Here is a 12,795-nt window from a genome sequence, read left to right as displayed (position 1 = left end):
TTAAAGAAGTGTCTTCTGCTCATCAAGGCTGATTTCATTTGATCAAAAATAACAGAAAAACACAAAAGATATTGCAAAATGTTATACTTACAATATGAAAAAATAAGTCTCTATATTAATATCCTTTAAAATATAATTTATTTTCTGCGATGCAAAGCTGAATTTCCATCAGCCATTACTCCAAAGTAAAGTGTCACATGATCTTCAGAAATCATTCTAATATGCTGATTTATTATTAGAATTTTTGTCAAAATAATTTTTGGGGGAACTTTACTTTTTTCATGATTCTTTGTTGAATAAAAAGTTAAAAAGAACCGCATTTATAAAAAATATATATATATTCTAACAATATAAATCAACAATATCTACTAAATCTACATACACAACTTTACCACATCCTTGCTGAATAAAAGTTTTAATTTCTTTCAAAAAGCGAAAGAACTTAAAATGTACTGACTTTAGAGTGTATTGTTAGAAATATTTCTATTTTACAAAAATGCTCTTCTTTTAAACGTTTAATTCATCAAAGAATCCTGAATAATTCCAAAGGTCCAAATATATATATATATTAAGCAGCACAACAGTTTCAACATTGATAATAAATCAGCTTATTAATATGATTTCTGGAGTAATGATCATGACTGGAGGAATGATGCTGAAAATACAGCGGAGCATCACATAAATAAATTAGATTTGAACGTATATTAAAATAGAAAATTTTTATTTTACATCATAATATTTCACAATATTACATTTTCATCACCGGTATTTTTAATCCAATCAAATGTAACCCTTGATGAAAAATCATAAAAAAGCATTACAATCCCAAACTTTTGAACAGTAGTGTATACTTTATAAATGTGTATGAAGCAAAAACTATTTAAATATAAACTATATCATAGAATAAAATATTAATAATATATATTAATAAAAAGTATAATAGTATCCTCAATGATGCACTATGGTCTTCTATCTTCTTGCATAGTAAATCAATGCATAGCTCAAATCAACATTCCCTGAGTTATTGATTCATTTAGTATTTAATCTTATAATAAGCAAAATATATGTGCATCTTTACCAGATGAATCCTTTCTGTGACTAGAGCGCTGTTTTTGTGTGTGTGTTGTGTGTGTGTGTGTGTGTGTGTGTGAGAGCAGCAGCTGGAGATGGTGGAGCCGAGCGGTTGGATTCACATCCCTCTGTTGGATCTGGTGAACAATCCCATCAGGACCTTCATGATCCAGATCGCCGTGTTGGCCAACCACCAGAACGGACGGGACACGCACATGCGGCAGATCAAAGTCTAACACGCCCGGGAGGAGAGCTCCATCGGCAAATTCCCACGATGCACCACTGTGGACTTCATGATGTACCGCAGCATCAGATGACCGGAGCTTCTGCTCGAATGGACGGATTTAGATGCATGCACTGCCTTCCCATAAGACTCTGTTCTAGAATTAAATGGTTTCAGATGGTTTAAAATGTGATTTGTAAAGAAAACAGTTCAAAGTTAATTTTATGTAAACTGCAAATCTACAGGAAATAACATGTTGCCTTGTTTTTAAACAATTAGAAAACCATGCTCCTGTATCCCTTGCAATTGTGCCTATTACAGAAGAATGGATCAGCTTTAGCTTGCTTTATCCAGTTTGCGCAGAGGATTGGATCGCCGCAATTGGCATGCTTTTATATGCAACTCTGCGTTTGTATCAGTCCCCAGGTTGCTACAAAGAGACCTTTTAAGAATAACTACAAAGTTTTTGAGCTTAATGCCATACAGAGATAAATATTCTTATTTAAACATCCAAACATATCTTCAGAAGTTCAGTTTGAGACATCAGTAGTGTATATCAACAAACACTTTAATTCTGCTTGTATTACCATTAATTGATTAAATAACATTTTGTGGTTAAAAGTGTAGAATTTATAAAGTATAATATGTCAGCCTTTCATTTAGTGCTTGTAGTTAAACATTCTAACACATCTATTAGAAAGTAAGAGGTTGTCATTATTATCATTATCAATACAATAATATTTTTAGGTTAAAAGTGTAGGATGTATAACACAAAATGTAGTTCTGTACATTTAAAAGTTAAAATTGAGGATTTGTTAAGCTGTAGTACTTGTAGTTCACATTTAAGCATTCAAAAAAAAAACAAATAGAAAAGTAAGAAGTTGTTTTATGATCATTATTAATACAATAATATTTTTAGGTTAAACGTGTAGGATTTATAACCCAAAATGTAGTTCTGTACAAGTTATGATTTAGGATTTGTTTAGCCGTAGTACTTGTAGTTCACATTTTATCATTCAAACAAATCTATCAGGTGAGGAATAGAGATCTAGTTTTATGACCATTATTAATGAATTTGTGTGTGTGTGTGTGTGTGTGTGTGTTAAAATTGTAGGATTTATAATACAAGATGTAGTACTTGTATAGTTAAAATTTTATTGTTAAAATTTAGGATTTTTAATGTAAGATGCAGTACTTGTAATGCACATTTAAACATTCAAACAAATCAATCAAGGAACAGATATCTAGTTTTATTTTCATTATAAATGAAATGATATTTTTGGATTTAAAAGGGAAATATTTATACTGTACGATATTTCACTTCTTGTATTTAGTACTTGTAGTTCACATTTAAATGTTCAGACGTGCATTAAAAAAGTTTTGTTTGAGACACTTAGTCGCGTACATATCAACAAAAATATTTTGATTTTTGGGTCAAAAGTGTAGGAATTACAATGTACAGTATGGCACTTCTTGCATCCAGTACTTGTAGTTAACATTTAAACATTCAGTCATGTTTAGTTTGATACCCTTTTTGTGTGTAAATATTGACAAGCATATTAAGGCTGAATGTATAAGAAATATAGATCCCATGAGGATTATTAATTGAATAACATTTTGGGGTTATAAAATAAGATGTACTTGTACTTCACATGTAAACATTTAAAAAAAAATCTATCAGGTAAGAAATAGATATCGCATCTTACTATCGTTATTAATGGGATAACACTTTTGGGTAAAGAATGTAGTATTTATAATGTCAGATGTAGTACTTGTAGCTCACATTTAAACATTTAAACATGCATTAAAAAGTTTAGTTTGAGATACTTATTAGCATGTAAATATTGACACGCACATTTATTTAGACAAGTATTCAGATAGGAAACAGTGATCTGCTTTTTTATTAGCATGATGAATAATGATAACTTTTGATCAAAAGTGTAAGATTTATAAAGCACTTTTTGCATGCAGTACTTGTAGTTCACATTTAAACATTTCAGATATGCATTTCGAAAGTTTAGTTATACAAGCACAGAAAAATTCAGCTTTGTTTGAGAGTTATGGCTGTAATGTGGCTGGTTTACACCTGCCGTGCCATTTTTTGAAAACATTTACAACTTTGCTGCATAATTTTATTTATTTACATTTTTTGGCTTTGTTTTATTGCCCTTATACCTCACCCAGTATATTACCTTATACCTTTCCCTTTTTTTTGTATAGCTAATTGCTTTACTTATGAGTTAATTATCCTATTGTGTAAGTGCAAACATTATGCTCAGTCTTGGACAAAAAGGTCAGATCAGTAAACACTTGTCCACCAGGGGGGGCTCTTTAGCAAAAAGTCAGATGAATGTTCACTACAGGCTAAAACGGAACTAGCAGCATACTAAACTTAGAATGCATTTCATTGATTTGAACTTTTGCAAAACAATAGGTGTAAACAAAGCAGATCAAATGTCGCTAAATGTCTTATTTCTTTGCATTAGTTATTTAATTCTAAATCTGATCATGATTATGCAACTATATTTGCCACCCAAAAATGTAAATATAGAAACAACATGTAGCCTGTTTGTTGCAGCCCAAACATTTCAATATGCATTGAAAAGTTTACTTTAAGAGACTTAGTAACATGTAAATATCAACAAGCATGATTAGAAAATTCATTAGGTAAGGAAATTAAATAATTAATTTTGGAATAACATGTTTGGCTCAGATGTATATGATGTAATGTCTTGCATTTCATGCTTGAACTTCCTCTGAGCAGTTAGAAAAGGTGCATGTTTGCATGTGTGTCTCTGTGCTGCTGACATCCTGTTCAGGCCCTTCTGTGGTTTGCACGATTCGGAGGCGATGATGACAAACTGTCAGAGAAAAAAAATTCAGTTTTAGGTGGAGCAGGACCTTTACAATTAACCAAAGTAAACCGGACTGAAAGATGCGCACTTACTGTGTACTTCTACACATTTTTGGTGAGTTAATTTAGTTTTTATTTTTTAGTTTTTTTGGGGGAGTAGTGTATGAGCAAAGCTAACTAATTTGATCAAATGTAACAATATTTATCTTCTTTGTTTATATAAATAGAAAACGCAAATATGTGTCTGTTAAAACATTAAATTAGTTTCTAGAAAAATACAATTATTTATTAGTTTTAAACGTATATATATATATATATATATATATATATATATATATACAAAATAAATATTTAATATAATATCTCTTCAGTATCAGTTGTTTTTCCTTTGTTAGTGATGAGATTAAAATAAAAAGCAAATGCTTCTCAAACAACATTTCTCCTGAGAGAATTATTTCTCCTAATGAATGATTGATGCAAAATGTTATAGATGCTGAGTTTAATAAACCTTATATATAGTCACACTTTATTTTAAGAACCAATTCTCACTATTAAATGATTATTAACTATGAACCTTTTGCTCTATAAGCTTCTAGTTTGTTGCTTATTAATAGTCAACATGCATTCTTTCATTCTACTTTCAGCTGCTCTCCTCTTGTGTGATTATGGGATGTTCTCCAAGCCGTCACCGTCTCCATCAGAGATGTCCACCACCTCAATATCAGCCACATCTGACTCTCACACTACTGGGATGACAACAGAATCAGTAACTACAGGGAATGACACGAGCTTGTTAGAGACTACCTCTGATGATGAAGTGTCAGCTGGTTTTAAAAATACAACTGAGAGCGGTGGAAAGGATCCTGAAAATTATTCTAAAAGTCTGAATGAAAGCGTCAATGTAGTGATCTCTTCAACCACACATCCATCGAGCACCACACATCCATCGAGCACCACACTTGTGAAGCTCAATAATGAAGAAAGCATAGGTTGGTGGATTTCTTATGAATTATTAGGTGGTTATGTTTAATGGAAGCTGTTACTGTAGTATTATTAGACTGTGTCTCTGAATGCCGTTATTTTTTATAGACATTGTCTTGTGTATTTGTGTTGGAACAGCCATTGAGCTTTCAGCAGAGTTCAAGCGCAGTCTAGATAGTGGTTTGAAGGGCTTGTATTTGTCAGAATTCAATTGTTTTTAACTAAAGTTTACATGCATTAGATGCAATATTTCCCCAGTTTAAAAAGGTCCTTTTAATATTGAAGCTTCAGAAACTATGTGCTTTCAGCTTTCTGATATTAAACAGATTAACATGCATGCTACCGGTCGAATGTTTAATATAATTAATAATCGTTTTAGTAAGAAGTCTCTTCTGCTCACCTTACTTCATTTCTTTGATCATAAATACAGTAAAATAGTTAAATATTTTTACAATTTCAACTAACTGTTTTCTGTGTGAATCTCTGTTAAACTATAATTTATTTCTGTGATGTTCCGCTGTATTTTCAGCATCATTCCTCCAGTCTTCAGAGTCACATGATCTTCAGAAATCATGAAAATATGATGATTTGCTGCTCAAGAAACATTTCTGATTATTATTAATGTTGAACACAGTTGTGCTGCACAATATTTTTGTGGAAACAATGATACATTTGATTTTTCATGATTCTTTGAAGATAAAGTTCAGCATTTCTTTAAAAAAACGAATCTTTTGTAACTTTATAAATGACTTTACTTTCCCTTTTGATCAATGTAATGCACCTTTGCTAAATAAAATTATTAATTTCTAGATGCTGATTTATATAAAATTCAGCTTTGATCACAGTAATAAATAGCATTTTAACATAATACATTCACATAGAAAACTGTTATATTATAATATTTCTCAGTAATAATATTTCAGAGTTTTTAAAGGATCTTTGATCAAATAAATGCAGCTTTATACATTATTTCATACTTTTGACTCGTATCATGATGACTATTCTGTGTTTTGAAATTTGTGGAAAAGTCTGTAAAATACTTTTTTAATAATAAAACAAAACACATTATAAATAGTGCAATTATAAGACAGAAGTGGAGCCAGAAAAGAAAAGAAAAAGTGGACTTTAAGATTTTTTTTTAATAATTTTACATGCATAGCAGCTAAAACATACAAGAGGTTTCTGACAAGTTGAGAAAATAGCAGAAAGCAGGGCGGCTTTGAGATGTGAGTGTGAGTGAGTGGGTGAGAGATTGAGCTCGTTCCTTGCTTTTGAATGTAGACTCACCACATCAGCAACATCTCTCTCTCTCTCTCTCTCTCTCTGTTCTGCATAGTTTTAACAGCATGCTTGTAGACTCGCACCAAAGCTTTTTATTCATCACAAATGGTTATATGATAACTGCATGCTCTCAAAAGCAGATAGTGATTTCTCAGTGTACCTGAGCTCATTCTGCTGGGTCTTGGTTGGTTTGTTGTAACGCGATCGTTGTTCTGTTTCAGATTCAGGAAAGTTAACAGGAGGTGAGCTCGACTCTCTGCACATCACAGCGTCTGCTTCGATGAAGATAGGAAACACATCCTTTCTTCCTGTCTTAATGTTTCTGCACACTCCACTCTTTTATTTACTCTGACACATTAAAATCACGTTCATGTGCTGATGTTATACCTGTTCCCTTTATAAACATATAACCACAACATCACATCTCTGTTTGTTGTTGACAGGCATCATCATTTTGGTAATCATCCTGATCCTGATTTTTTGTCTGCTTGGCATTTTGTTTTTTCTGAGAAAGAAAGCAAGGGTAAGATTTAATAGTTTTGGATCTTTATTAGTAAAAATAAAAATGAGTAAAAATCAGCTATGTTTACTAGCTTTTCATAAGTAGATTCAATGATATGTGTCAGGAGAGTTTATTTATTTATTATTCAAAAAGCATGCAGCGTTCTGATTGTTAGCTAAGAATATGTTTTGAATTTAATTGATTGATTTTATGTTTGTTTACTTACCTATTTCCAGATGCTTTAAATGCTCTTTAGGTATTATTATTATTATATTGCTTAAATCACTTACACCAAAGAGAGTCACACTGTCATTTCTTGCAAAGATTTTATTATTATCGTTTAAAAGTGTGTGTCTCCAATCAAACATCTTAAATGAATAAAATTAAAATCTAACATGCATTACTTAATCATTTTAAACCCTTTTAAAAAAAAATGTTTAAAGCTTTAAAATGCTCATTAGGTCGAGAGCTCACTAAGGTTTGGAACAGTCACTGACATTGACAGGAATTTTGAATTTATTCTCTCAAACACACACACACACACACACACACACACACACCTAGTATAAAGTGATCTACAGTATTCTAATTGTATTTCTCTTGCACTGTGATTGTAGAGTTACTCGTTTGATTTGACTCGTGTCGAAGGACCTGGCAATGATTATGACACCCCGCTCAAGAGCGACCAACAAGGCCTGAGCTATGAACAAACCAACAAAGGCAAGTGTGAGTGTAAAACACACACCTTCATGTGTGCAATCTGCTCAGAAACTCACAATCAACCCGTGTTCACGTCTCTCTGCTCAGATCTGCCTGTGTCTTTGAATTTCATACAAGAAGACAAGTCTGAGGAAAAGACCAATTCGATAGCAAACGGCTCTGCAGGAGAGAAACCCGAACAAACACCTACCAGTGAAAACGGTGAGGTGCATCAGCGCTCACTTGTGACAAAACCTGATGCAAACAACAGCATTTTACATTGCTTTGGCTGAATTGCATGCATTTTTTTTTTTTTTTTTTGAGTACGCAAAAAAGCTCCAATATGCTTAGAATTCAAAACTTCAAAGAAATGATTGATGGCCACTGTTTTCCTTCATTGGGAGGTTTGTATTCACTTTATTGTTTTCCATATAATCTTAAAGATGAGCAGAATGCCCCAGAAGAGAACAGTTTGTCTTCAGACTCGAGCTCGTCCACGCCAGTGAAGAAAGTGGAGTTTAACCTGGATCTGGATCTGCTTGGGAGTGAATCTGAATTCAGTGGTCCGACCGAAGCCGAAGCAACAGATGCGGCGCAGAATGAAAACAACAATAACGTCACTAATGCTGGTCAGTACAACCAAGAAAATTCATTGGCCAACATGCCTGAGGAATGATTTAGGCCTCTTATTTAAAAAAAACCCCAATGTTATACATTTTAGGACCATGCATGTGCAATACTGTAAGTTTACACTCTCATTGGGTTTTATGCATTACAGGACGAGGACCAGCAGAAGAGATCTTCACTGAAATCAGTCTAGACGAGCCAAAGGAACATGCATAGCGTGTGTTTCCCATCCAACAATCAAGATCTCTGGTCTAACTATATGATGCCTGGATCCAGAGTATATGAGTGCTACCGAGTCGGTAACACTTTATAATAACTGCACACTATTAATCATTAATTAAGCATTAGTAAACAGATAATTCATAATTTATAAAGCATTAATAGACAGTAATAAGCAGTTTATAAATACAGATATAAATGCTTTATTCTTTATTTAAAAGCATATCTATAATGTGTTTAATAATTGTATTTTCATACTTTATTCATGATCAATGTATCATTTCTCAATGAAGTATAGCATTATTTACAAACCAGTTATTTAGGAGTTGCCAGTGATTCATAAGATCACAAGAAATGTAGTAAATTCAGGTAGTTATAAAGCATTTAGTAGTGGTCAGTTAACTATTTATGTGAGCTCATCTAAAGTGAGGACTAGTTATGCTTTGTAAAGCATTTATAAAGGATATTTAAAGGCTCAGTTATCTTCTAAACAAAAAACGGAAAAACAAACGCCACACAGTGATACAGAACATAGAAATATTAACTTTAAGCTTTAGCTTTACAAGGCATAAATAGTCCTCGCTTTAGATGAGCTCTCAAAAATAGTTAACTAACAACTACATATGTTTTATAACTACCTGCATTAACCCTGAATTACAGTAGAAATACATGTTAATAAACCATTTATTAACACTATAAGTAACTATTACTATATGTCTGAATAAAAAGATGTATGAATGCACATTTAAATAGTTTATTAATAATTTACTTACAATTTCTAAGTGATCTTATGAACCACTGACAACTCCTTAATAACTGGTGTGTAAATAATGCTATACTTAATTTAGAAATGATAAATTAATCATTAATAAAGTATGAAAAAACAATTATTAAATACATTATAGTTATGCTTTTAAATCAGGTATAAAGCATTTATATCTGTATTTATAAACTGCTTATAAATGTATATTAATGCTTTATAAATGATGAATTAACTGTTTCCTAATGCTTAACTAATGATTAATAGCATGCAGTTATTATAAAGTGTTACCAAAGAGTCCTTTTGACATCCTCACTTCAAGTTTCTTCTAGCGTTAAAAAAGATTGTATACTGTACATAAAAAAACAACATTGAATCATTAAAGTTTATGTAAAAAATGTTAGCATACGAATGCTGTATAAAATAATTTGTGGCTGTAATAAACGTTCTCTGTGTAATGCAAGTGTGTTTTTGACTGATGCTTTCTGTTAAAGGGACAGTCGCCCTCAAATCAAAATTAAGTCATCATTTACTCTCCCTTGTATGCCCATCTTTTTTTGTTTCTGAACACAAAATTAGATTATTATATCCCGTGCCTTTTGTTCATATAATGGCAGACAGTTCTGGGTAGATTACAAATTGCATGATAAAAACTGTAGTCAGTAATGTAATCTAGATTACTCGTTTAAGGCAATGTATTCTGACTAGATGACTTATGACGGCAGTGTTTTGTAACTTGCATAATTATTCATCTCATACATCTCATCTCATGTGAGGTTTAGGTGCTGGAGGTGACTGGAGATGTTTTTCTTTAAGTGGTCACTTCTGTGGTCGACATCTTTAAGGACGGCGCACCGAATGCTTAGAAAATACAATGAATGCCTACCTTATCAGTCTTCCCTTCTGAGACTTCAAATTAATTTACATGACACTTATACGTCCGTTATGTATCCTGAAAGCCCTCTCAATTCAATATGACACATGGTAGACTTTTTTTTAGAAAATATATTATTGAGAAATCTAGTAGAAAAAAGCAGAAATGCCAATGTGCATAATCTGTAATCACGTAGTCCATAAAAAAGATAACTGTAATGATATTATGAGCATATGTCTAATTACAAGTATGACATGTAATGCAGATGTTGCATGGGATCATTCTGCATACTTTTGCATCTTTTTCTAAAAAGCCATTATGCAGGACATTTGTTTTCATCAAAATGAATTAAAATAGTGAAATGCAAACTCAGAATAGGATGCAAACCTGCAATAATTATATGCTAAACAACACAAATGTATCTAATCCCATTTTATGAACTAATGTCTTTGCTGCTGACCTTTGATGATCCAGTTCAACCGTACTAATAAGCAAAAATGACTTTAGATAAACTAACAACTGTGCTTCATTGTTTTTTTTTATTGCTGAAGACTGCTCCTCTGTTTACAGACGTGCATTTTGTATGTGGGTTTGTTCATTACACTTTTTGGTGTGAAATTGCTTTTACATTTGCTATAAATAAAACTTCTTACATGAAAAACAATCAAGCCCTGCTCATATTTGAAAAGTAATGCAAAAGTAACGTAATGCATTACTTTCCATAAAAAGTAACTAAGTAACATAATTAGTTACTTTTTAGGGAGTAACGCAATATTGTAATGCATTACTTTTAAAGTAACTTTCCCCGATACTTGGGGGTGATGCATTACAGTAACACAAGTCATGTCATCTCATTGCTTTTCCAAGTAACTGCTAAGTAACACATTACTTTTAATTCACAAGAAAAGAGATACTTTTTCAAATACTGTTACTTTGTTTCCCGTTTATTGATTGACAGCTCTCCTGTGTGCTGTTTATAACATGGTCTTACTGTAGTGCTAGTGACCAAGATATTTCTTTTTTTTGTGAAGTAGTACATTTAGTAATAAATATATGAATAAACAATCAGTTATTTAATTTGCACATTAAGAGCACACATGGGATGTATATAAATATACAGTTTTGTCTGCTTTAGGATTCATTTTGAAATTGAATACAGTAAAGAGGTTTAGAGACAGATTTTTGTTCATGTATGTGAAATTTAGTTATATTTTCATGTATTCTCCTTTGAGTAGTCAAACAGACCAAAGAAAACTTATTAGTGTCTTTTATTTTATTTTAAAGATGTTTTCTTCAAAAATAAGAGATTGGATGAGCATTAAACTAATCTGACATCAGTTTCTCTTCCTACGAAGAGACAAAAACTTGGATTAACTCATTTTTACATGGTCAAATACAATATAAACTTGACGATAACCACTGAAAATAGAAAACAAATTAAATGCACACTTAGACAGACTTAAAACTGAACTATAAGGAGCCACGTATCCCATGTTTCCATTGAGAAAAGTGGATTTCCGGCAATGCTTTTACTGAGAAACTATGTTTGTTGTTTAGTTATTTAAGGTTGCATATGTCAGAAATGTCCTGTATGTATTTGTGTTTCACAGAAACTGCTGCTGGTGAGGAGTACACACCCAAATCAGTGTGAAAGTGTGTCTCATGTCAAGCTTTTCGATGCACTCTGTAACAGCCATCAACCCAATGTGTTAAAATGATGACCTCGATGTGGGCTTGTGTCCTAATTGGTGATTTATTTCGACTGGTTACCAGTGTGTGTCTTTCCTACATGTGCACCCGAACTGAGAATTGTTCTTCCTGTGTGTAAGTGTCAGTGCAGTCTGTTGTGCATACAGGACCGAAACGAGAGTGACATTAGTCAGGGTGTCTAAAGATAGCTGAGGAAACTCCCCTGTCTGACGGGAACTGTGGAACATGTTTGAGAGAGCACTAGAGCAGGACAGCTTTTCTTCTGATCGAGCTACCTAAAGGTCATTGATGCTGAATGTTCATGTTAAAGACACAGGAAGCAGAATGGAAATAGTGTGAGACAGCGCCCTCTTCTGGAGAAAATTAACAAATGAACTGCAGATAGATGGTAAAGTGATAGATGCACTCCTCTGTGGAAAATGGACAACGGGATCTTTGTTTCTCACATTGCTCCTTTTCCGTATTAAATTATTTGGACATATAGGCTACTTTTTAAGCGTTTTGCTCTTTTCCTGTCGTAACATCTTAAATGTGTCATCTTTACTGTGAATAAAAAAGTGCATCCATCCATCATAAAAAGTGCCTCGCATGGGTCTAGAGGGCGAATAAAGGCCTCCTGTGGCGAATCAATGCATTTTTGTAAGAAAATAAATCCATATACGAAATTTTATAAACTGTAATCATGCCTTTCCGGTGGATGATGTGGGACGTAGACATTACGTAAGGTTCGGTGAGAATACGCTAGTCTCACGGAAAAAAAAAAATGTTTGTTTACAGGAGCAAAGGGAGCAAAGTTTCCTTACTTTAGCAAACGAAAACCAGTCTCATCTTGGCTTTTACAAATCCTCATTTTATAATTCCTGGCCAGTGTTTTGTTTTTCACTTTCTCCGCTGCACTTCCGCATTCATCACTTCTCAACAGACCTTACGCTACGTAAGATTATATAGTTTCAAATATGGATGCTTTTCTTACACAAATGCATCAATTCACTTC

The 12,795-nt window shown here is 32.8% G+C and overlaps 1 protein-coding gene across 2 annotated transcripts; it reads left to right on the top strand.

Annotated features, from left to right (window-relative positions):
- Positions 1-4,178: 4,178 nt before the first annotated feature.
- On the top strand, positions 4,179-8,609 carry LOC113065423 (uncharacterized). 2 transcript variants are annotated; one of them, XM_026236650.1, is made up of 8 exons: positions 4,179-4,263; positions 4,793-5,137; positions 6,632-6,652; positions 6,854-6,933; positions 7,530-7,632; positions 7,720-7,833; positions 8,055-8,240; positions 8,390-8,609. In XM_026236650.1, the coding sequence occupies exons 1-8, from the start codon at positions 4,230-4,232 to the stop codon at positions 8,452-8,454; spliced, it is 948 nt and encodes a 315-aa protein (XP_026092435.1). In that variant the 5' UTR covers positions 4,179-4,229; the 3' UTR covers positions 8,455-8,609. The 2 variants fall into 2 exon arrangements, with proteins under 2 accessions (XP_026092435.1, XP_026092434.1); XM_026236649.1 differs by having other exon boundaries at positions 7,530-7,638.
- The last annotated feature ends 4,186 nt before the right edge of the window (positions 8,610-12,795 follow it).

This window comes from Carassius auratus, chromosome 48 (assembly GCF_003368295.1).
Source record: "Carassius auratus strain Wakin chromosome 48, ASM336829v1, whole genome shotgun sequence".
Lineage (NCBI taxonomy): Eukaryota > Metazoa > Chordata > Actinopteri > Cypriniformes > Cyprinidae > Carassius > Carassius auratus.
This window is presented reverse-complemented; position numbering and strand designations above follow the sequence as displayed.